Source organism: Sparus aurata, chromosome 14 (genome assembly GCF_900880675.1).
Source record: "Sparus aurata chromosome 14, fSpaAur1.1, whole genome shotgun sequence".
Taxonomy (NCBI): domain Eukaryota; kingdom Metazoa; phylum Chordata; class Actinopteri; order Spariformes; family Sparidae; genus Sparus; species Sparus aurata.
Genome location: NC_044200.1, coordinates 9,026,353 through 9,052,840, shown reverse-complemented (window position 1 = coordinate 9,052,840; position 26,488 = coordinate 9,026,353). Strand labels below are relative to the sequence as shown.

At 42.6% G+C, this 26,488-nt stretch overlaps 1 protein-coding gene across 2 annotated transcripts in view; it reads left to right on the top strand.

Moving 5' to 3' along the window:
• Positions 1 to 26,488, top strand: part of rerg (RAS-like, estrogen-regulated, growth inhibitor) — a 46,651-nt gene that overhangs the window by 2,174 nt on the left and 17,989 nt on the right. Inside the window, exons 2-3 of one of the 2 annotated variants that reach the window (XM_030440814.1) lie at positions 1,899 to 1,998; positions 6,994 to 7,150. In XM_030440814.1, coding sequence (XP_030296674.1) covers positions 7,090 to 7,150 — 61 coding nt within the window. In that variant the 5' untranslated portion in view covers positions 1,899 to 1,998; positions 6,994 to 7,089. The remainder of the gene's footprint in view (positions 1 to 1,898; positions 1,999 to 6,993; positions 7,151 to 26,488) is intronic. The other variant, XM_030440813.1, reaches the window with a different exon arrangement.

Here is a 26,488-nt window from a genome sequence, read left to right as displayed (position 1 = left end):
CACCACTACCCAGATATGTTTCTCAGGGTAAGAAATGACACAAAAGCCAGCTGGGCACACGGCGGAAAAAAACATACACGTGCCCAGTTTGACAGTTTGGATGGGGTCCCTTAGAGAGCCGAGGGCTGCAGAGGATTCTACGTAGAGGGCATTAGGGTTCATTTGTGTCAGTGATCTGGAAAAATGACTGTCAGTCTCATGTATTTCAAGAAACACTGGAGTTATCAGGATAATTCATTATTTTTTTGGCTTCACTCCCAAAAGTACTGTTACTTTAGGTGTCATATAACAAGTTAACTACTACTTGACACAGTTGAAACTTGTTTTTCTCCTGTCTTTTTCTCCATACGTTTGTCTTTTGCTTCTTTTTGTCACACTGTACACGTTAGCTCTGATTCATCTCGCGCCAACGTAGTGTGTACGTTGTTTTGTATATGTGTTTTCGTGGCAAAATGAGCGGGCGTGCACGCATATCAAATTCTTTCTTGCGGATCAGGCTACTCGTTTTGAATCGTCTGACTCATGATAATAGTTAATAATGTGCAGAGAGAGAGAGATAAAGAGAGACAGGCAGCCTGTGTGGCAAAAAAAAATGAAGCATTGCACTTGAATCTCTCCTTTCACCGGAGAACTCGTTGAAGACCTTGAAGCTGCTGAAATTGATATTTTCATATTAGGGCGTATGCATTTTTGGCCTCTCTGGTGAAGAACCAACAGAGAGTTATCACGTGATCCACAGCTCCACTGAGCGTTTTAGCATCTTTCAGTTCTTTGTTTTGGTTCTACAGCCTAAAACCTGACTGTGTCGATTCAGTCTCATGACTCTCAACTTGTTTTCCAGCCACACAACGCAGCTGTTTTCAGGAAAAAAACTCAAAAAACCCCCGCTCCACACTACCGGACAGCAGACAGACACCGTTAGCGGCTAGCTGGTCGTGAGCCAAGTTGTAGCTCTAGAGTCAGCTGAGATCAATATCAGTTTGATCGTGTTTTTTTTAGAAGCAGTTACGTGTCGAGACAAGAAACAGCACGTAAGTCCGTGCATTGGAGTTGCTGTCTGGAGGTGTTTGTTTTTTTGCTGTTGGACAGAGCCACGCCAACAGTTTCTCCCTCATTCCAGTCCTTGTGCTCAGCTTGGTGAAACCCGTCGCGGCGTGTCTATCTCTGCGCTGGATGCAGACGAGATGAAGGCGATGATGATCATTGTTTACCAAAATGTCAAACTGCCCATATAAATACACGACCCGTCACTTTTTCATGCATCTTTAACGTTTTCTTCCCCTCACAATATACCTAGCACGGTGTAGTTTTGTGTGGCTGATACTGGGGCAATGTGGAAAGTTTATTTATTCATGTTCACGGTGTTCTCGTGTCTCAACTGTCTCGGGGTCTTGCAGCCGGTCGAACTCCGTCCTCAAGCACAAAGTTCCAGATGTGATGAGTTAATCAGCCGCTTCAGCCTGACTGGAGCTATTCGTCCTGTGACTTCATTACATGACTGAGGTGTGTGCATGAGAGAGAGAGAGAGTCAGGATGGTGGATGGAGTGGGTGGAGGCCATAAATGGTGAAATGTGGAGAAGAGCGACCGTGTCGACGGGGAGACACTGCTGCGCGCTCCTCTTCTTCCTCCCTCTCTCTCTCTCTGGTGTTTCCCTGCGGCTGCGTGGGCGAGCGAGGGGAACACTGCAGTGGAGAGTGTGTGTGTGTGTGTGTGTGTGTGTGTGTGTGCGGTACGGCAATATGTGCGAGGTAGAAAACAGATAGGAAGCAAGGACATGTGGTTAATAAATGAGAAAACAAGGCAGCCGTACAAGGCGTTTGGGAACTAATGCTATATTATTCATATTCTGTTTACTTTCCACTCAACATATTCCAATAATGCCTTTCTGTCCTATAGGGTGAGTCAGCCTCAAACTCCATCTCTCTCTTACACTGCTGTTGTGGCATACCCTTGCGGCTCTGTGCAAACACTTTGCGTGGACCAGCTGATATTAAAGGTAAACATGAAAAGAGATTCAGGCATCTGCAACATTTCTCCCTGCGCACACAAGCTGCTGAAAGCTTGACTAATGCAGAAAATTGCATGGACGTGCATTTTTATAGTTATAGTTTGATTGTGGTGTATAGATATTTTTTTTAAAATTACATCGGGTATATCTTGACAGTTAGCAGGCGTTCTTGTTCATTTCTTATCAGTATTTGCTGTCATTGGTTAAGGTGTATTGTACTTTGAAGGCGGAATCTGAGCAGCAGGTACACCGGGAAAGCTTCCTCCGCAGGGAGAAGAAGTGGGCACCCACAGTTCGACGATCAGTTAGCAGACTCTTGGATGTTTTTTTGTGAAAGGATGGTTCAACATTTTTGGGAAAAATGCATATTCGCTTTCATGCCATAAGTGAGATGATAATATTCATACCACTTTCAAGTTTGCATACAAAAAGAACAAGCAGCCGCAACCAGCAGCCGGGTAGCTTAGCCTAGCATAAAGGCGGGAAACAGGGGGTGTGATACAAAAGGTACAAAAACACCCTCATATATTGTTATGCGATCGACGAAAAATGCTTGCTTTTATCTTGCCTATAGAATGACACATACAGTATAAAAGAGTCATAAATCACAATCAAAAAATAGTTCAGTTTATAATATAACAATACGATGGTTAATGTTCGGTAAGGTTTAGGCACTAAAACTACTAGACTGAGGCTAAAAAAAGGAATAAGTTAAAGCACCTACAAGGAAGTTTAGGTTTGTGGATTCTGGCGCCCCCTGTGGACAAAAGCAGTGTGAGCACCACCGCCTCCTGTGGTACAGATGTTCATCTGGATAGCGCTTGCATTTGTTTTCTAAGTGAATACTCCCTTTTTGAATAGCTGTATGCAGGATACATGGTGATGAGGCAAAGCACATTATAGTTCAGTATTTTTTTACGTAAGCTGGGGGGTTTTGTCAATTGAACGCAAATACCTAGTCTCTGTTTCTTTCTTGGGGGGAGGAAAAGGCTTCAAAACGCTTGCTTTAGTTGTGTCCTACGCCCCCAGATTGACAGTTATTTCACTACAGGTGGTAAAACACTATCAAACCATCTCATAAATACTCAAAACACCTCAGACTAGGTAGACGGGAACAAAATGTTACAGTTATTACCATTGCAACATGACTACAATATCACCCACTGTTTTAACTGGGCTGTCTGGTCGGCGGAGTCCACATTAATAATGATTATAAAGAAAATATTTAAAGACGCTGACGGCTGCCATGATGACCCTTGCTGAGAGAGAGACAGAGATGGACGATCGACCTCCACTTTGAGCCACACCAAGCGGCAACACAGCCACACCATATATGGACACGTGTGCGTTGGCACAAAAGGGAAAAGGTTAGCCTAAAACTGTGTGTGTGTGTGTGTGTGTGTGTGTGCTGCTGTAGCAAAGGAAGGAAAGCGCTGGAAGTTTGCCACTTCATAACTTCAACCAGAGTGAAGCTGGCAAACATGTTTTTTGGCACTGACACACACACGCAAACACATTTTTCTGCTTTTATTTATCCAGACAGGGGGGTACCGAACATCTGTTTCCAGTCCTCACCAATTTTCCTTGCCATATCTCCTTTCAGCCATTAACAGATGGATGAGCGCACGGTTAGATTTTCATTAACAGCCGCTGATGACGGATCATCTCGCAAACATGGCTGACATGTTTCAGGGGGCTACTCTGTAGGTCGGCCCACACAACCGCCAGTTTTCTGTCACCGTTGATCACTGACATCACTGAGTGTTTCATCATTGTGTGTAACGCAATACATTAAACCATTTTGGCAGTACTGTAAGTTTTGATAGCCTGATATTGTTTCGGAGCCCTTGATTATATCAGACATTTCTTTGCTGCGGAGTTGTTTGACGAGGGGAATCTGAAAGATGCGTTAATATCTATTACGTATTCAAGAAACAGTTTGAGCCAGTAGAAAACAGGTAAACAGCATTCGTCCTGCCTGTCATGCTAATTAACATTTAATCAGGGTTGGCTTTTAAGTTTTTTTAGGCAAGTCCGAAGTCTTTACTCAACCCACAGGCGAGTATTTTACTCTGTGATGTTACGTTTACAGCAAGTGCCACCTTTGACACTGGAGACCATTAAATGCTACCTGATACACTGAAGACGTTTCTGTAGCAGTTGGCATTTATCCCTCTTCTCTTCATTAAGTGTCTTGTAGCGTGCCCCAAGGTGGACCGTCACTGCAGAAGGTGGCACAGCGAAGTTCATCTGTGCATCCTTTCAAAATAAGTGATTCCACAGACTCTGCGACATTCAGGGTGCTACCTCTAACGCCAATCAGAATGCAAGTCCCCATAAATCATTGCTGTCACATTGAGGCGGCTTGACAACCCGCGGCGCCACCAGGAAGTTGAGTCCGGGACACATACAGCCGATGAAAATAACAAATGAAGCAAACAAGAATTGTTGTTCCGCTGCACTCAAAAAGACTGAACTCAAAAAAACATTTAAAAAAAACCCCAAAAACAACCCCTGACATGGAAAACTGAAATGGAACGGTCATTCGAAATCAGAAACAGGTGCTTGATAAGTTTATTTCCATGCCATACAAACATCCGTTTGCTGCGGGCGTCCATGTTTTTGCAAGCAAATGTACTGGGACGCTTTAAAATTGGAATACTGACTTGGTAATATCAACTTACAACTTGCAATGGATTGAAGCATCAGAGATGGCGGTGGGAAACAGCTGGCCTGGCTCTATCCGAAGTTGAGAAAGTCCAACTTTTTATCCTGTCAGTATGCTTAAATCAGATAACTGTCTGTTGGACATAGCTTTATATTTATATTTTACGTAGCTGTGAGAGTTTTTTGCACTTAGCAAAAAACTCAAAGGCAAAACTTCTGTATATGTTCACATTTGTAGTTGAAGAAAAAGTTTCAAGACTTCTGTTGGCAAAGTGCTCACACAGAATTTAACACATTTGTGCTCGAAATGGTTCACAACCATGACCAGCTCCAAACGTTCACCCTATGAGGCTGCTGGCTCCACTGGACGAGTTCAACCAAAAACATGCGCCTCGGCCTGCCGTGTTTATTGTCGCATTATCTCAGTCAGCGCTGCTGCTAATCGGACGTGGACCCTCCTTGAGCCGGCGTCTCCCAGGATTCATCTGGAATCATTAAGCCAAAGATTTCAATTAAATTCTCGCTGTTGTCTGTTTGCTTTTTGGCAGAAAAGTTGGAAGAGCGGCCGGGAGAAAAACAAGAGTGTGTGTGGGGCGCGAGTTTAGAATCAATTACCCTTTTGAGATAACTTCGACGCGGGTTGTTTTCTCATCAAACAGACCTGTGCTTGGTTGTTTTAATGGGCTGCAGTCGTGTTTTTCCTTTCGAACCGCTGACTTTAGCTCTGTTTGTGCTTTACTCCACGCTCCGCCGCTCTCTCTCTGTCCCTCCGCACCATCTTTCTTTCACATCTCTCACACAACTGCACCAAAAACTCCACCACTTAGGAGGTCAACAACTCCCCGAAAACAGGCCGTCTGCTGTACTGCTCATTTTACGTGTTTTAAAACAGGGGAGTTGTTATTTTTCGGTGTCTTCTCTGCTGTGGACGAACAGGCAGCCGATTAAATCTGCAGCCGGCAGCGAGGATACCGCCTGTATTTGGTTGTGTTACCGTCTAACTGCCAAGAGGACTGAAATCAAACTTTTCTAAATGTAATAAAGACTACAGGAGAAGGTTGCAAACTGGAAACAAAACCAGTTGTTTTTATGCATGTATTAGTTAGACACGGATACAACGTGGTCACTCAGCAAGAATTTTACCCAGCATTTTAATAGGGCAATGTATAAAAGATGGCAGACAACCAAGGAACGTAAAAAAAAAAACGGATGGGTATGTCACTTAATTGGATTTGGTGCCAGACTATGGTGCCAGATGTATTGAAGTCTATGGGAGATGTGGGGACAAACACACTAAACACACTTAGAGAGTAAGGTAAAAACTGCTTTGTTTGTCCCTCCACGTCGTTCGGGAAGAGTTCCTGTTCGCATCTCATCGGCAATATATATACAGGCCAGCCTCATTTGGCAACAATAAAATTAGCCCTGCCAATCATTTGGGAGGAAAATCAGCGGTTCACTCTACTGTCTGGAGTTTTGTCTGTCATTTTCTGGAGGCGTGTCTTCATCAGAAGTCATACGATGTACATATATTGGGTTTTAGTGTGTTTCTCCATGCATCTCCCATTGACTTCTATACAGCTGGCACCACACCTGTCTGGCACATTAAGCACATTAACTACACTTAAAAAAAACAAGTCAAAAATCACCTCAAGTGAGCATTTGTGTATTTTAATTTTATTTTGCCGTTTCCATTAACCTTCTCTAATGCGATACTTCAAAACGCACATAAAAAACACTTTGATGGAAACGCAGCTTGCATTTCAAAGTGCAGCACAGTTGAAACACAGTGTGGGCGCCTTTTTTTTTAAAGAAAATTAAGTGGATCTTTCTTGAAGTGGTATTTTTTTCTTCGCAAAGAAAGGTTACTCGGTCCCACATTAATGTCAACATATAAAAGCCTCAATACAGACGGCAGCACAAAACTTTAAAACGGCCTTCCCTTCAGGTCATGTTATTTTAGGGGCTGAAATGTCAAAGTCCTGCGAGTCCACAGCACTTCCTTCTCTTAGAAATATATGTAGCCAGTGAACAGAGCCAGGCCAGAATCATGCCTCCTGCTGAACTGGAAAACTCATTTGTAGACTTATTTTCCAGGAGCTGGGGTTCCTCTGTCCTGACTGAATGTACAACAATTCACTGACATATCTGCTTATTTAACTCCTACGGCGTGCTGAGAAGTCACTGTGTGACTCATGTGTCCTTTGCTGAGCAAGAGGTAGAAATACCTCGGGAGACAGCACTGAAAGGAAATACAGAATTTAGAATGAATGTACCAGTAACGGTAATTATGTAACAAATAAACTTTCTCCTCAGACGCTGCTTCCTCCTGCGTGGACGTGAGGATGGATGGCTGACCTCGGAGCTCGCTGATTGGTTCGCTGATCTTCGCCTTTTGCCGCAGCTGCTGTCATGGCCAAGAGCCCGGAGGTGAAGCTGGCCGTCTTCGGCAGAGCGGGGGTGGGCAAGTCAGGTAAACTGTGTGTGTGTGTGTGTGTGTGTGTATCCATCACAGTCAAGTTCTTACAGCGGCTTCACTCAATGGCTTGATAAAGTCTTCAGATATTGTGGTTACTGTCACTTAAATTCAGTTTCTGTCTCTCAAAAACAAAAACAGGAAACCTTAAAGTAAGTTGGAAAACAAGCTGATTCATCGGATTTCTGCTCGTTTCCATTTCCAGCCCACATTGTAGCACGGTGTCTGCAGGTCTCATGGACCTCTTTCCGCCTCATTTAACGCTGCCGCCACCGTCCTGTCAGTATTTTTACACTTGCAGTAATTTCTTCCCCGCTCTCGCTTTGTTTGCGCAGTCAACACTACAGCAGGAGGTTGTTTTTTGGTCTGGCTTAAATACCTCCACTCCCACAGATAGCTCAGTTGAGTCATTATCGCTTGGTTTCAGCATTCCTCTATAAGCTGCAGCGGCTTGGCCTCAGCCGGCGCCCTTGTATGTTTTTCTCCGGTAGCCGACGCAGTAACGCAGACCATATGTTTCCTGTCGGCTGCAAATCAAGACGCAAGCGCTTCTGCGTCGCAATCAGCTGTTGGATAAGATGCTTCCATGTCGAAGGAGGCCATTAAAATGCCTGAGGAGGTCAGCTCAAGTACTGTACTGGAAAGTATAACGACCGAGGAGGTTGTAACCCTCAGCTGAAAGGAGTGCGGTTGTAAAACACGGCTGTGAGGCTGACGGTGTCTGACATGCTCGTCTGAATCCGACCTTGAACCTCCAGTCGGCAGCTTCTTTCCTTGAAGTAAGAAGCGCGCTGTTAGCCCCGCGCATCTCCTCCCCGCTCAGTCAAGTTTGTTTCTCCAGAACCTGTCAATCATCTTGATAATCATCTCCACTGATCTTTTACCACTGCCGTCATTTCTTCTTTCCCTCCCCTAGTTTTTACTGTAACGTCCTGCTCTGTGGCTGCTGACCTCATGTTCTCCATCGAAATTACTAGAAATAAGATTATTGCCCAGGCTTCGGGCGTTATTGTATGTCACTTCGGATTTTCCTTTAAAGATAGCATCTTAATAATCGTTATTGAATTTGAGCAATTGCAAAGAAGATGTTTTTCCGCAGCAGCAGAACCACTAAAGCAATCAGTGCTGAGGATTTTTGGCAAAGAACAGATAACCAGTTGAAAGTAAACCGTATTGCATGATACTTTGCAGGTATAAATACAGGTCATGAGCTGGTACAGCCTCCCCTGTTACCTCAGCACTGAATACGTGGACGATTCAGCCAATAAATGTTGGCAATGTATGTTTCTGCAAACCACAGATATGTTGAAACTTGAAATGTCTTTATGTTCTTTTGTGTTCAGTTTTCTATTTAATGTTATAACAACAACTGTGCTTGTGGTCCAGTTTTGTTTAGGCACTAGTACCACTCGGTTAGGGTTAGGAAAACATGTTACACAGCTGGAAAAGTCCTGACGTGATGTCCAAAACATCAGCTTTTCGTCATCGGGAGCACGGCTTGAAATTGTCCCGAGGTCTTCTTGAACATATCTGTTGGTGTCACGCTTACAAATGTTGGAACCCAGTCTTGGACTGTGGTCACTGGCTTGCCGGCCTTCTCGCCTGTAACTCAGCAGTGGTTTGAAGAAATGTTAAAGGTGCAGTATGTAGTTGTGGGGAAGAAATTTTATCGACTAATTTTTAATGACTGAATATACTGACTAAACACACTGACCTTAAAGGACAGCACAATTTCATACTGTTTCACTTTGTTTATATTTTGCGGACCCTGCCACCAACTTCAAACAGTGTACCTTATTGTCCTCTAAGAACAGCTTGTTTATCCCATTGGGGAAAAAAATGAATATTTGAGTTTGTGTTATAACCTCATTAGTAATGTAAATGTTAAGATTCTGGCTTTACATTGCTTCATCAAAACTACATAGTGCCCATTTAAAGAGACACGCACTAAAATGGATATCATTTGCTTATTAACAAAATACAAGGAGGCATCTTTAGTTCCAGAAAGTTCTGTCAAATTTCCTGACCTAATGTCTGGGGATAGACAGAAGTCAATTGAGAATGTCCATATTTTAGTTTTCAGCCTTCTCGTGGTCTAATTCTCGTGATAAACTAGTCATTTACTGCCTGAAGGAAATCTCTTCAACACTAGCTGCCTCCCTTTACACGTGGACGTTTGATTGTCACGTGGACACCAGGCAAGAACCAGACACACAGCAGGATTGTCGTCACTGTTGTCACATCTGAAGCTACATGTAGACCCGGTCATCCTTTCAACAATGAGCGGTTCTCATCTAAACATAGCCCTTCAGTGGAAAAACCCACACATGCTAATTAATCAGCTTTCTCCTCAATGGGCGAAAACATTGGGGACTCGGGCCATAACTCCCACTTCAAGCACAATCTGACGCAGAAGAACAATTCAGCAATGACGTTTGACAGATTTTACAAGCTGCTTTGAACCGTGTGGTGTGTTGGAGTGATCACTGTCTGGCAGTCCATGAATCTGTTTTTACTGTTCGTCCATTCAAGCTAAAGAGGTTATATTCCTTGCATCTAAACATTCAGAGACCGGGCTTCATGCAGAACTCAAGTGTCCTTGAGCAAGATATTTAATTCCTGCTATTTCTATATTTTTGAACTCTGACCCTCTTAAAGCGGGAGGTGTTAAAGTGTTTTATTGTGATAAATAAAATCTAATTACATTTTATCTAACAGACCTAGACAGTGCTAAGAGGATTAGTTGATGAAATCAGGCGGTCAGATGGCATGACGTAAATCAACAACACTGGTTATAATCTCATCACATAAAAAATGCTACTTTTAGCTTCTAAGTCTGAGATTGTTCTGCTTTTGTCTGTCTTCTTTTACTGTAAATATAAATCTTGTGGCTTTGCACCACTGGTTATACTAAAAAACAGTTTGAAGACAATCTTGTGTTGTTTAGGAAGATGGAGGAAGTACAAATATGCAAATATGGTTTGTGCAGGGATCAAATCAGGGTTGACTGATACGTTTTTTCAGGGATGATACTGATATCCATTATTAGTAATCCAGGGGACGGATAACCAGTAATATCCAATATATACGATATACAGTTACAGAATAATCAGTGATGGATTGTAACTACTATTTACTCAAGTATGGTTTTTTTTTTTTACAAACAATAATTTTGAGGTACTTTGCTTCATTGTTTCCATTTTCAGCTACTCAATACTTTCACTTTACTCCATTTATTTGATTACTCTAGTTACTAGTTACTTTGCAAATTCGGATGATTCGGTGCTGATCAACTATTAGAAGCGACATCAGATACTGTTGTGGATGCTTAGGAAAACAGAGTGGTGACCACTAACAGAGAAATGATGCGCGTCAGAGCAATTCTTTAATGTTGTTTTATTGCCAGACAGACAGAAAAAGACAAAAATACTGGATATCGTCCCCGATAATCAGCCATATCGATAATCAGTCTGCCATTAGTTCATATGTTGAATGGGTTACAGAAAGTAACCAAAACATACAATTTACTGTTCCCAAGTAATAGTGTATTTGAGGGTAATAATTGCGTCTATGCTTATGAAGCAAACAAAATAATACTATAAGGGTCTGTATTTGGAAACGAGACGGCAAACTTTTATTCCACTCACTGCACCTCAAAGAGACGACTCCTCACTTGTACTTTTCACAATAAAAGCCTCAGACATACAGGTATACACTGCGTAGCTGCTTATTAGGGGGTACATCAAATTTACTCAGACTATTTTATGAACAGGCCAATTAATAAAATGGCCAACACTATCAACATTTATGTGTAAAGATATTTGTAGCAGTTTGGCAAATCATTGTTTACCCTCATGATTTCTACTTGTTCAATATATTGATATTTAGTTTTTATTTCTCCACCACATCGGTGCTAAAATATCCACCATCTCGATAAAATGTTCTGTTCATTTTTGATCTGCTATGGTGCATTGTCTTCCTTAGTCACCATAACATTATGTACAAGTGGGCTTGTTTTGGGGAAGGCGTGTGATTAGTATCAAAAGTGTATGAACTGTTAATTGCTGTCTGTGATTATGAGTTATTTCACTCTTGGCTAAAGTGTCGGATCATTCGACAGAGCCACAGTGCTATCTCTCTGTGCTCTTTTAGTGTCCTCTTGCCCACATCTGTCTCCATCACACATGGTTAGTTTCAGGAAGAAAAAAAAAAAATCTCATCCTCACCCATCACTTTTTCCATCTTGACTTTGGACAGCAGCACTTTAGTGTTCGTGCGATGCTCCTTCATTTGTGCTTTCGCGATCCTCCACATCCAGAAGCTGTTTGTTCCCCTGCTAGGTGGAAAAAAAAAAAAACGTGTTCCCAACAAGCAGGAGCGGACCCGCTGGGTGTCTTGGAGTTGTTGGGGTTTTATGCCCCGTCTGACCTGGACTCCTGCAGAGCGATCCGGCCCTAATGAAGAGCAGAGTGTATTAACTTAAGTGTGGCTGTTCTGGCACTTTGGTTTATTGACTCAGCGGAGGGAAACTGGGGTTAGGAAATAAGATACATTTGTCCAATTACTGTACCCCCAACTTGGTCCCTGCTAAACGCACAAACACACACGATGGGTTGATCCCATAAACTAAAATACTCAGTGGCAAGGTTGAGTATTTACTATGTTCCATGACTGTATCTATAATAATGTAATAGTTATGCTGCACTGTAAAGATGCAGAATCTGTGTAAGAGCTTGGAGCTGCTGCTTCCCTCTGTTGTTTACAGCACCTTTGAGTGTTTGAAAGTTTACAATAATGATGAGTGTTCTGGCTGTTTTATTACCCGAGTTTTTCTAATGTTATTCTTGCGGAAAGATCAGTTTTAATACCGCAGTTGTTTGTCCAGAAATGGAAAAGTTTGCACGTCCATGTAAACATTACGAAACCTGATAGGAATACTGTAGATGTGCTGTCATTAAAGCTGCTGGCGTTGAAATTCAAAGCTGACGAATGAACTGATGTATAATTTTGTTTTAGCACCGGATCAAAGGAATATGTGGAATGAGAATAATGGTGCGCAATGACAAACCTGGAGAGAATTATTGGCCAACTCTGCAGTCGCCTCTGCTCGTTTTAGCCTCAACTATGAGCTGATAATTTGGGGGTTTGACAGCCCATAACTTAACTGTTTTGGAGTTGGTTGAGACCAAAACAGAGCTAAAAACAGACCGAGAACTGGACTTTGGACACGACTCCGATTTAATGCTAATGTTGCTCAATGTTGACCAGGTGTTTAAGTACCCTGAATTTTCTGTTAAACAAAGCTGTGTAATGTTCACCAAAACGCATCGAGTGTTCCCCGGAGGTCTTGCAAATGGCTGACATTTGGAATATTCATAGCGTTCTTTGCTTGCATTCTTTGTCTTCTTTGTTGGTGCGTTGCTGCGTTTCATGTGTGTTGCTGCCACTAGCTAATGATCAGTGGAACAACATGAAACCAGCGGTGAACAAGGGAAGGTGTATTCCATCATGAATGCGCAATACTAGGACCCACTCATAAAAACATTGCTCTATAGCGCCACTAGTGGTCAAAAACTGCACTGTGTACCTTTAAAGTTACAATCCCAAAGGAATGTATGAGCTTTAAACAAAGCTTACATCCTCAAAAGCTGGTCCCAAAATGTAGTGGTGACCTTTCTTTCTCTTTTCGGATATAATTTTAAAAAGTACAAGTTAAAAATTACTAATAAAAACGTATGAGTGACTACCTATCATCAAATAATTCTGGTAAAATCTGCCGGTTTACGACTAAGAACACCGGCACACCTACACATTCACATACGGCGAATAGTGTGCTTCGAAAGACGGCCGCGTGGCCTTTTGGGAAATTAACTTTATGGGGTGTGAAGCGCCGGCTCGTAAAACATCTTGTCGCTCCTCAAAACATTCCGCCTCCCCTCTTCTCCTCAGCTCGTCTGACGGCCAGAAAGCAGAACAATAACAAAGGTGCGAGCCAGCGGTGTCTGCCTCAGAAATACTACTGTTCTCCACCTCCAGCGCCGGGGAGGGAATCAGCCCGATGATATGTGGGTCTGGAGCATGATGTAAACAGTCATACAGAGGGCAGCCGGGCCAGACGCAGCGACAAAAACAAACACAGGGCTGGACGGACCGACGGCCAATGTTTTCGTCTCTTTTTATAGCTTTCGTCTTAGCTGTTGACTATTACTGTGGTTCCTCTGCACTCCGCTTCTCACTCGTAACTTGTCAAACAAACTGTGTCAGCTTATGTCTTCCTGAAATTTAATTAAAGTGATCCAAAATAAAGTCAAGATCACGTTCCTTCACCACGACAGCAGCAAGTGACAGAAGCACAGGCTCCATCTGCCTTCCAGTCCTGTTCATCACGTTAAAGCTTCTCTTCGTGTCTGCTCTGTCTAGTGCTTTGCTGCAAGGGGAGACACTTTACTTTCATGTCACCTTTGCACAATTTATTTCCATTTTTCCCGTTGATAAGTCACTGCTGTATTGAATAAAGAACCAGAGATTTATTGTTATGGAAATGCTTTAGAATATTTGTGTAAAGATTTTTCTGCCTGAGGAGCCTGCAGTATGTGGAGGTATAGCAAACAGTTTCGCATTGAGATTGTGTTGTATTCTGAGCTGAAGTCAAGAAACTGCATCCTGTCGCAGCTGTCCTTGTTGTCAAGGTCTGAGGAGACCGAGTACAGGGCAGTGGATATGGCATCCTCCTGTCTGTATCTACTACTGCCGGCGTGCGAATACCTCTCGTCTCTTTTCTTGATGGCGGCCTAAAAATGCAAAGACTTTCAATCACTTTCATAGGTTAGATAGTGATGAATTCTGAGCTGAAAGACAATGTACAAGATAACAGCATGTCCCAAAGGGTTTTGATAATATTCCATTTTGAGCACGTTAATGACTTTGAAATAGGCTTCCCGATGAAGGATGGCACGACCGCCCTTTTACGCTCAAATGACTGTTGCAGCGAACGCGGCGCTTCCAAAATCAACTTCCTGCGATGCGCTGCTGGAGGAAATGAAAGTCCTGAAAAGTCATTAAACAACATCCATCAGGGCTTTCTGTGCATAGCTCCTCGCTCTACACTGCGCCGAGCGATTAACAGGATGCAGCGGCACAGGGCAGTCGCTTATCCTGCCGCTTTGGTTTCCAGGCACATCTTTGGCCTTTGACAGCAGAGAGAGCCAACAGCTGCGAGGCTGGCTGGCTGCTTGTCACCCGTGATTGCATTGTGTGCGCCGGACCCGCTGAGCCGCCACAAGGTATGACTCACTGAATGCATTATGCAGTGGCACAAGTGCTCTAATCAGCGTGTCAAAGGCAGATTTTAGTCTTTTTAGATAAGAGATATGAAAAGGCTCGTAAGTGGCTTTCAGAGCACCCGGAGCGATGTGAATGTTCCAACGATGTGCGTCTGCTGTACAGAATGCGAAGTAACTTTTATGTACTTGAATGTGTTACGTAAGACTTTAAGGCATTTATTTTTTTCTTCTTTTAATGGCCAGTTGTGGCATCTTGCTCCCGTTCGGGTGAAAAGACAAGCAGGCCTTGGCAACAGTACAGCGAGACAAAAAAAATAAATAAGAAGGAATTTCAGGGTTGTTTTGTGGGATGTGTGTTTCGGACAGATATAAAAAAAGAAGAATGCTTTGGTGAGGTATTTTTTCAGGATTGGATTAGCAAAAGACAGAAAAACTGCTGAAGCGACACCCAAGAAGTTGCGAGGCGTTCGTTCCTCACACATGTATTCACAGTTTTATCCAAGCTGCCCGTACAGTAAGACAGGAAACTGGCACAGGAAAGACACGTCGAGGACGTCAGCTTCAGGTATGGTTTCTTTTAACCTTGGATTACGTTTCCATGTAGCCACAGGGAGTCTTTGAGCAGAAGCCAGTGGGGACAAATGGATGATGAAGCTGCCAGTGTCCTTCCCTTTTGATCAGGTTATGTAAACCAATCACAGAAAACAACGAATTCGATTAAGAGGAAATTGTTTGGATCCTGATAAATACAGCTGTATGAGTACTGAATGCTCTGAATGCTTTAATGCAGCTCAGCTGTATCAGTTCATCAGCTGGGTCATGTCTCCGTGATCTTTCTTACGGTAATGCGCTCATTACAGGTCAAAAGGCGGGCGGCTTCTTAAGCACATTCGTCTGGTCTTGAAAATGAGCGCTTAAATGAGAACTCATCGGGTGGTTGCAGGTCCTGAGGCAGCTGAGACAGGTTAGGTAAAGCTGCCGATTTATATTCAACCTGTCTAAATAAGAAATTGAGGTCAATTCTGTAACTGCTCGAAGAAAGTTGGTATCAATGTGAACACAGGTGAGTTCAGACTGAAAGCAGGGGAGGTTTTCACTTTGCAAAATGTGTGCAAATTTAACTATCAGACCATTTGTGTAATCTCTGCTCACCCACCAATAACAGCAAATGCAATGTACCAGATGTGCAGACGTGAGTTTTCAAGCCAACTGAGCCAATTGAACTCAGAAATCAGAAACTTTGTTTCCTGTTGTTTTTTTCCCCCCAGTCTAAATCTTTTTTCCTTTCGAGCCTTAGGCGAGAACGTTAAAACATTTTCATCTGGTGTGTTGAAAACACTTTCAGGTCCCCCGTTGTCTTTCCACTCAGCTTAAATGCAATCACGGCCCATCTAAATTTCACCTAGCGTGCTGTGTGAAGACAGTTAGTCTTGTTTTAGTGCATGAATATTTATATTTTGAGAGACAGATGTCATACGTGAACAAATGCCTTTGTGCATTTTTTTTTAATTTCACCTACAACATACAGTACATAGTCATACTGAGAAGCATTCTTTGGGCAGCAGGCAGGCAGTCAGTCCTTACAGCTTCCTGCTGACAGAGAACCTGAACTCCTCCTGGCATGCTGCGATCTGCTCGTCTTTCTCCATCATCCTCCTTTTCTCCTCTCTTGAATGCATTATCTGCTGCCCAGAGCTTCCTTTTGTCCTCCCTTCCATTCAGTTTATCTGCTTGAGCTCTCTGCCAATTTCGGTATTGAAACCTCTCTCCATTTCTATTCCCCTAGTCACTCCTTCGCACTGCATGCACAGGTTAGGCTATAGAAAGGATGGCTCTCTGTTGCGGTGTCCCTGGTAGCCAGTGTTCGGCGCCTTGAGTCGGTATAAATATCTGGAAATTAATCAGCCTGCCTGTGTGGACACACACAAACATTTGGCGGACCTATCAAAGGAAATGACTGTGTCACAGGAAGGTGGGTTTCCTGTAGTGGTCGTGCCTATTTGTACTGTTGAATTATTTTTAGAGCGTGCCTCTGTCTCTCCTCCACCTCCACATATTGTCCGCTCTCCACCTGTATACTCTCTGTCCTTGGCCAGCGTGTGAGTCATTGCTGGTTATTTCCCTTCCTGCTTTTAACAACTTTCTCTGTGGAGATTAGCAACGCTTTTTGAATTTTCATCATAGATCCATTACGTTTTATTCTTTTGAATGCGTGCTATCAGACAGGGTTCAGCTCAATGTTTAATATTCAGGGCCACTTTCAGCGGTATCTCATTTATTTAACACCGTTCCCTCCCACCTTCTCTGTAGATCTCTTATGTAACACTTTCCTGTTCATTTAAAGCTTCATGGTTCTGATGACATTGGAGAGTTGTCTGATTTCCCTCAAGCAACCTTTTGGTATCACCGAGTAGAGGTACATCGTCACAACCTACGTGACTGACTTTAATGCCCACATAAAAACTAGCTAAATCCAGGATCAGTCCCCACACAAGAAAGGACAGTAGCACTCATGAAGCATTCTTTAATTGTGCATTAAGCGGATGCTAGACATGTGACTGTATCTACTCTTGGGCCTTCGGTGAAGCTACTGCGGGCTAATCTAGCCCAGAAGTTAGCGCCGTGCTGGTTCCCCTCAGCCAAAACGAGTTTTTCCAAATGCATATTAGATTCTTGCAGAGGTGGTAAAGACAACTTTATGATACTTACAAGTGTTGTTGAGATAATCTTCACCACGTTCTTGATTTTTGAAGCGTGAATGGAATCGCCAGAGGTAATCAGCTAACGTTAGGCTGAACTACCTACACCGCAGCCGCATGACATCAAAACTTGAACATCTCTTAAGCTTGTGCAAACTGCGCAACTTTCTTCAGGCATCTAACCAAAGATCTCGTTCAATTGACTGACTTCAATTTGAGACGGCAGTGCCAAAAACCACACTATATTTTCCGATGTGGAACTCTGTTAACCCCTTGTGGAAGGTTTAAACAGTTTGAGGGTTAGGGTTAGGGATGTGTGTATTTCACATGGTAGACCACTGATTTTCTTCCTGTTAATTGTTTTTCCTTTTAGCCATGACCACAATCTTTTCCTAACTTAATAATAAAAATAATGTTTATATAACTAGCCTATAACAAACCATAACCAGTAGTTTTGTGCCCAAATCTAAATATTAACCATAGTGATAGCAGATCACAGAACAGTAATATAAAGGCTCTGACTCCCCATTGTGTCTCCTAGGTTGAAATCAGCCTCAGATAGATCACATTTTAAACGGTACACCTTAACTGTACCATTATCTGTCTTTAAGAGGAGACACCAAAGGTTTTAATATATAATATATAATATATATTATTATAATATAATATAATATTAAACTTAAATGGATATATTGCTTCCATAAAATGTTTTAGGCTAATGGAGAGAAAATGTCCAAAATGCATATATAGGTGTTTATTTTTCGGCCAGACTTATGTTCTTGGATGCAATGGATGCAAATGAGTACATATTTAATTCCATCGCCCCGATTTGCATATTTAAACATAACAATTCAGAGAACTTGTAAAACACAAAAAATAATAATTGCCTTTACATGAGCTGGAGAAGTTTCATGGTGAGGTTATTAGTTGAAAATGTATTTTAATTTTATTTTATTTTTTCAGTTTTCACCATCCAATCTGGGTTTAGTTTGTTCTGGGCTCTCTGATCATATTTTAACTGCGGCGTCCAGATGTCGTGGAAAGAGTACAATCAGCAGAAAAGTTTACAATATTTTCCTCAAAGTGTAAGAGTGGAAAAAGCTGACAGAATGTCCATGGTGATGACGCGTAAGTTTCCTTATGGTAGCTTCACCGTTGACAAGACCATTGTGTGAAAGCTATAATACCCAGGTCCATACCCAGTCTTCATGGTGAAAATGGGTGCTTCTCTTTTTCCCAGCTCCTCTTTGTACTCAGTGCTTCACCTTTCTGTGTGTAATCACAGTTCAGATCGCCCTATAAGGTGTGGCCGCCCTCATCTTGCCTCACACACGGCTCTTGATGAATAGCGCTGCGGTGCTATTGTTAGGGACTACATTTAAGGCCATGAATGTGGTGTTAGAGTCCTCACGCCCTTCCCTGTTTCTAACCCCACAACTGTGAGCTTCCTGTCCTTTCGCATCTTGGGAGACGTGAAATCAAAGCCTCTCCGGTGTCCCATTTTACAGAGCCACAAGGCCCTGAGGAGAATGGCTGCCTCTCTCTCTCTCCCTGCCATTGTGCGCTGGTGGAGCTCGTCCAAAGTGGAGCGGAGGGGAGTTGGTGCGACCTTCGCTGTCAGTCAAACCGAACTTGATACATACCGCGACTTGTTGTGTTCACACAAAGAGGGCATCCATCTTCATAGAACGGAGGCAAAGTGTATTCAAGCACAGGGCAGCTGAAAAGTTGAAGTATTACATAAGTAAGATTAATGCTTCTCAGAGGGTGGACGAATGAAACTTTGAGCGTGGAGTAAGTGAATCAGCCATGCAAGATCTTGTAGCGTGACAGTTATCAGAATTTATCAAGCTCCACTACAATCTGTCACAGCTCTCATGGTTAACCTCAGCTGTGATTTTATTGGTCATCGAATTACATGCAGTTTGTCTATGTATGACATATGTTGTTCATCAGGGTTGGGTAGTAATGGATTACTTGTAATTGGGATAATGTAATCAGATTACCAAAAATGAGTACCTATTATCAGCCTGGATCACATTTTTTTTTTTTTAAAGATTTTTTGGCATAGACACCTTTATTAAGCAGTAGACAGATAGGAAATATGGGAGAGAGGGGGATGTGACATGCAGCAAAGGACCTCCGGCTGGAATCGAACCGGGGTCGGCTGCGTTTATTGCATGCGCTGTAACCACTCGACCACCTGTGCGCCAGCCTGGATCACATTTGACAACAACGTGTATTCAAATGAGTTACATTGCCAGAGGTTACTTTATTACATCTGTGGTCAGGCTTTAACGTATGGGAATCACTGTTACTGGTACTGACTTACTGTTTTTGTGAGGAAATGATTTGAGTTGACCTCACTGCAAATGCAGAACACGCAAAATGCATTTTATTTGCATTGAAAATATTTTGAGATGTTTCAAGACAAAAACAAATATTTCAAGAACTCAGATTTTTGTGGATTTGTCCATTTTCTTTAGTATGAAAAGCAACATTTTCAGTGTTTGAATTTGAGATACTTCTATTGTAGTAATCTGGCCTACCTCTTGTGATCATATTCATTTGTTATTTTTCCAGCTCATCGTCTCATATTGGTTTTAAAACTCAAACTCAAAAAAGTACAAATCGCCTGAAAAATGCCAATTCCTTACATCCCTCGGCGTAAGAATGCATCACTGTAATTAAGTTACTTGAGAATGAAATCTTTTTTTCCATAATATGTCAAACATTATGTTATCTATTCCTTCCCCTGTGGCCATTTCCCAGAGATGGAGCCGCGCTGAAGACAGAAATAATTCCATTTGTGGAGTCACTTCTCAGTGAACCTCAGCCTAGTTATTAAATAAATGTGAGGACCTACGGTACCAGACTCCGAAGACAGTAGGCCATCTAATTCAAATGAAGTGAAATCCTCAATGTTGAAAACGATTTTTGATAAGATGAATTGTAGTAAGCTCTGTTGTGGGAGGACCACTCATTGGCATGTTGATCAGATGTGATGTGTCTCCGTGGACGATGGACAGTTGAGAAACAAGAATTTGCAGCAGCAGAACCAGAGAAATGGTCCTTTTTTTATTTCACACATTTCGTCTCGATTCATTGTGTGCTGTTCTGTTGTCTGCTTAACAGCCATTTGTAATTCTCGAAGCTAGGATAACCCTCCTCAGAGCTATCAGGCAATGTTGTATCAGTTTTTCCCTGTGGTATTGAAAATGTTTTTGTTATACTGATATTTTCATTTCACACTTCAGCCAAAAACGCTGACTCAATTGACACCGCTTTATGCACCTTTTATCACACGTGCGTCTAAATCAGAGAGTTCCTCTTTAAAGATGCAGGCCGCTAACCTCGACTCGGGGTCCGGGCCAAGGGGCATTTGTTGCACCTCTCCCTCCCCTTGTTTCCTGTCATCTCTCCACTTCCTGTTCTTCAAGCACTCATTTTGAATCATGTCTCTGGTCGCGTCTCAAGTCCATTTCTCTTTTATAGCGTTCCGTTTTTCTCCACCGACTAGTTAGAAAATAACTCTTCTGCAGGAATTGTACAACGCTCCAATATACATAATGTTCATTGCCTGAAAGAGCCGACTTCTCTAGAAGATTTATCAGAGCAATAAGAATAAACCGAAACAGTCAAGTTATTGTTTGTAAAGCCAAAACAATGAGCTGAAAGATGCTAAAACACTCCGTAGAGCCGAGAGGAATTGCAGAGCTGGGTGTCTTTATAATTATAGATGCATTGTTAATGTAGAGGGCAGTCTGAATTCCTATAACAGGGCTCTGTTAAATGTCTACCAATCTGTCAGCACGATGCAAAGATAATCTTTCTTTGTCTTAACAACGCCACCGACATAATTACACCTCTCGTGATTGCAGCAAATCCCTTCTGCATTAGAGATTTATAGAGGAAACAATTGGGTGGCTCAGGAGAGTAAAACACTGCGCCTGATGGTTTAATTCTGGTTTGATTTATTATGAGAACTTGGCTTCAGGCTGCGAAACCCATCATGCTGCCAGAATGCCATCTTGTGACACAGGGAACGTGTTCACTGCACAACAGATTTAAAACGGCAGGCCGCGTGCCAGTCACAGAATAAAGGCAGCGCACACTGATGTTTAGAGAGAGGTGTTCATTTTCACTGCTGGTGTTCTCCTGGGCGACACCGGAGAGTCACAGAAAGGAATCTGCCAATCCATTATGTTGACATCATACCACAGCTCAGGTGTAGCGAGTGCGGGATTCGAAAATGGCTCACACAAAACCCTTCGCTGCTCATGTAATTTACATATGGTTTATATAAATAGGCCTACTTATTAATTACCCCATAGCTCGGCTGGAAATGAAACGCATGGATGGTATTCTCAGAGGAGCAGTCCCATTAATTTAAATGGTGTATGATAACCAGAAATCTGCAGACCTCGGTAACTAATGAGTTTAGGCGCATTGGAGAAGAGAAGCGATGATGAGTCATGCGGCTGGTAATTGGCCAGCTGTGAGCTGATCTGGAGAACGAGAGGCATCATGAGATTTCTTCAAGCGTTGCTGGTTTCATATCTCGAGAGAAGTTATTGTTCGTCAAGGTTGCCCATTACTCACATCACGTGCGATCGGTTGGAAGCTGAGCTGTAGAATCACAACAAAGTACAATAGCTGATGGCTCATTTGACCACCTCCCTCTTAAGTCCATTCTTGAGTATGCACTTGATGGCTACATGCAAGATGTTAGGCTAGGCCAAGGCTGCAGGTCCCAGGCTAAAAGTCTCACCAGCCGATTATGCATGAAGAATACATGTTCTGGTATTGTAGTCCAAGTATGATGTAATAATGTACATTAACACTTTCAAACAGTATGTTATGGCTTTTAATGTTACAAGAGAAAGGGAGTTTAGGTAGGCGACTACCTGATGCTGACGGCAAACATAATGCTATCTCGAGTAGCACTGGCTGGGGTTTACCGAAGCGCAGCGCATCAGAACCGCTAATGTTACCTTAAATCCAAGACTCTACACACACCGGGGAAATACTATGTGCAGGCTACTAGTCTTGTACAGGACTGCTAACTGCTAACGGTGTAGGCTCATAATATGCTCGTGAAATGGTCCGCATACGTTACGTGTTCCATGAAGCCAGCCCGTTACCGTCGAGATTTGATTTTCGAATGGCCCCCCAAAAAAAAAAAAAAAAAGAAAAATTCTGCTAATGCTACCATTGCTAAGCTATGATGACATGCTGCTCCTAAAAATGGTCCGCTACCCAAGGGGTCAATTCAAAGGTTTGTTAAATGTTTATTTATTTTTTTGCCAGAACTGCTTTGTCTGCTTTATCTCACTGTTCAAAACCACTTTTGGTCTCAAAACCACTGAATTTCCCTGACGCCCCCCTAGCACAAAGTGAAATATTTGTTCCCAATTGGCCCAGATGGTGAGGCCATCACTCACGGGAGATGACATGTTTACTGTTGCCTTGTGTGTTATTGTTACTCCGCTCACTCCTGGCTTCCCACATCCCTTTCTTATAGGGCATTGGTTCAGTCCTAGAATAAATATGCAAGGAGCCTGATTGTCGAGCTGTAATCTGATCTGGAACGGGGCTGAGATGATAAGATGTCTGACTTGATCTCATTTATACTTGGCAGGAGGCAGAGATTGAATATTTCCCCTGGCACTGCAGGAACTCCCAGAAGTCCGTTTTTGACAGACACGCGCATTTCATTATAGTAAGAAATACAGTTTTGCGACTGCCGTTACATATTTTTAAGGGGCTTGCTGTCAGTGGTTTGGGATGCAGACGTGCCCCAGAGAGAGACTGGTGGTGAAAAGGAACTCTGGGAAAGGTTGTGAGACTGGGAACAGTGGCCTGACCCCCTGTTCAGGAAGTGGTTTGGGTGTTTTTGTAGCTTATTTGTTTGCCTGTTTCTGTCATCAGGGCTGTCACTCCTCTCTGCTGTGAAGAACCGGCACAGAAGAGAAGCAAGTTTCCGTCTGCTTCATCTTGCAAGATATAACCCGCGAAAAATGTAAAAACAGACTCATCTGAGCACTTTAAATCAGCTCTGTGTCTGCCACTTTATTAAAAAGTCAAATAAATCTTTGTGAACTCTGGAAAGCAGCAAACAGCAGTCCCATTTTTCATCCTTTTCCCTTGAAGTTTCTGCACTCCTTCGACTTTTTTTCTTTCCTTTTGTCTATTAATTCCCTCGCATCACGTTGATTCTCATCTTATCCCTCAGCGGAGGCGAGTTACTTTAAGCCCTGCTGATGTTCAGGGTTAACGCTTAGCGTCTCCGCAAAGCCACAGGGCTGAAATGTCGGCTTAATTTTCTCAGTTTCCCCTTTTAACAGCTGAGTGGACCAGCAGGAAATCACAGATCAATAATCACTGCTCAAAGTGGTGCAAGCTTGCAGCCTGCTCTCAACATCTCCGGTAATAAGTGGGTGGAGGAAATTGATTAGGGTGATGAGGGCCTGCTACAAAAATAGTATTTCATAAACTAGGAATGAGTCTTGCAGTGTCGCACTTCTTGATATTATCGGAAGAAGAATGTCAACTTTGTTTTGCAGCGCGCATGATAGGTGTAATGGCGGAAGATTCCCGTTAACGTCGTATTTCAAGGTCTCAGTCCTTTGTGTGTGAGTTGAAGCTTCCCCTCCGCCAACACAGCAGCAGGCCGGTGAGTGTCTGCGTCAAAGAGGCAATAAAAACCCCAGAAACAGCCCGTCTGGCTAATGATTCACCTCTCCTCTATTCGCATTAAAACACGAGAACAACAGTGTTTTCCTGCCAGAGTTACAACAAAGTCTGATGACATCAATCAGCACGAGCCAAAACCACAGTCGGTCTAAATGGGAGAGAAGGTTGAATTCTGCGTAGGGCCCGCTGAAGTGGATCTTTCCTGATTATTTTCATCAGGTCTTCCAGGAGATTTTTATGTCGGTGATGAATTATTAAAATCTCTTGCATTCCTAATAATTCTGAGCTCTCATGAGCCTAATAGAGTTGAAGTTCATCATGAAGTCAGGGAACGTTCAGTGATACATTAATAATATATGATAACAAATATGGAGCGAGCATCGAATGCATGTATGCTGCATAATAAATGCCGTCTTTTGTCAATACTGCCCTAAAAAAGGCAGGGAGCAGCAATTACAGCAGCACTTCTCTCACCAATTATTTTCGCCTGTAGTGTTTTTTTGAGCCTTTCATTTGACCTCTGATTCATTTAAAGTCAGCCCAGTTCGAGATCAGCTCGCAGCTGATAACAAATAACGTTAACAGAAAGACAAAACATATTTTAAGTATTAAGTATAGCAGTATTTTGAATGTTTTACCTGTTCATTTTGAAATGAACTCATTTTACTTTCAAACGACCCAGTTTGTGATAAGTGCCTATTATTGATGCAGTTTGTCTTAATTTGTGCCCTTTTAGGTTTATTATTATACAACATAATCTAAAACAATATCTTAATAATAGTTGAGGCTAGACAAACAGAATGTCTTCTTATGTATCTGTGTATTTGCTAGTTGTCTGTTTGTTAAACTACAATTAGTCTTTATATTTAAATTAATATTTACATTTTTGCTTAGATATATATATGAGTTTAAAGATGCAATCAGTAAGAATTGGCTACCTTGAATTCATACTCCAAACATCAGGGGCAGCATATACCCAGAGTAGCTGCTGCTACTGCTGCTGACTCTTTTTAATAACTCATGACTGTAGCTACTGTTAGCTTGTTAGCTCAGTTAGCCGTGCAGCTAGCCAGACTACCAGAGGAGCATTGGTGTTTACACTGCTTGCACAGGAGCTTTGAATTGCTGAGAGAAAAATAGGTTTTTCAGGCCTGGGGCTAGCTAGTTATCATGCCAACTTCCATGCCAACAACCTCTTCAACACTATAACTTGAGGCCTTTGACTTACCACCAAAACTGTTTTTCTTCCATGTTGATCATTTTTAGTTAATTTTGAATGTTTTGAACTACTATTCCATAGCATACCTTTAAAGAAGGCTTATTGCCACACCAAATCAAAGTTAAAAACTGACGTAGCAGCTACTGAGATCTGCTAACTAGCTATGTTAGCTTTAGCAGGAGTTTAGCTGAGGTTACATTCTGCTTCATGACTGGAGCTTGGGTTTAATTTATTCATCCGGAATTTTAAAACAAATCGGCATGTTAGTTCATCAGAATTGGTATTTTCCAATTACTTATAAAAACTTAAAATAATCTATATGTAAATGTTGTTTTTTTGCAAAGGCTGGATGTAGGATGTAGCTAGCTCTCCAGCTTAGTTTGGGTTTATAATTACTACAAATTGAAAACGCTGTCCTTTTTGTTTTTGACACAGCGTATATTTTGCCACTGTGTTTTGCTTTTGTATGGCAGAAAAGATCAACTGTATTTTTCCCAATTAAATGCTTTTGCTCGCTTGCCGCTGTCTGATTTTTCACTCAGACCCTGTCTAACCTTCTCCTGTCCAGTCTCATCTGCACAGCTGGCCCATGTGACATGAGTGGACATGACATGAACACAATAGTTACAAAACTTGACTGCAGCTGCACAGCACTGAGAGAGCTCCACTCGTCAGCAAAGAGGTGTTTTTTTGGCCGAAGGGAACTAAAGAGCCGTGGGTGTCCGTCTGATGGCCGTGGGGAATCAATAGAGACTGTTCAATGAGCAACACGGCGCCGGCTCAGAACAGGGCCATGGGCACCACTAATTGCTCTTGCTTTGTTTGCAATTAGTCCAACATTCTGCTGCTAATGTGATTAGGTCACTTTGGACAAAAGCGGCTTTTGGCAAACACCTCCTGTGGTTGATGTGTTTGACATAAATCTAAAAACCCTGAACTCCTCCATCCATCCGCTCAGATTGGCATCAGAGTCTGGGCCGGAGAAATTTTAGAAAGTCAGATTCATTCTTCATTCTTTAAAGACATTTCTTCCCTTTATTGGACAGAGTAAGGCAAAGGGGCAGACAGGAAATGGCGGGAGAGAGAGGGGCACGACAGAGGTCGTCCAGCTGGAGTCGAAGTTGTGCGCTGTGGCCATTCCGCTACAAGGCGTTGCTCGGATCGATTTATTCTAGTCATCTGCAGTATTTGTTGGGAAGTTGTGAAAAGACAGCTTCTAACTGGAGAACGTGAGAAACACAAAAGCCCATCTCCAGGGACAGGTTATTGATTTTGTCAGCAGGCCAGATACCAGATATTCCAGGGCGACAGCTTCAGTTAACATGGCAGGGGAATTTTCAAATAGCCGTAAGTAGCAGGCTGAATGCATCGGAGACAACACCGCCGCGTTGGGGGAGTCACACGAGGCTCCTCCTCAGCTTTAACCTTAACACGCGAC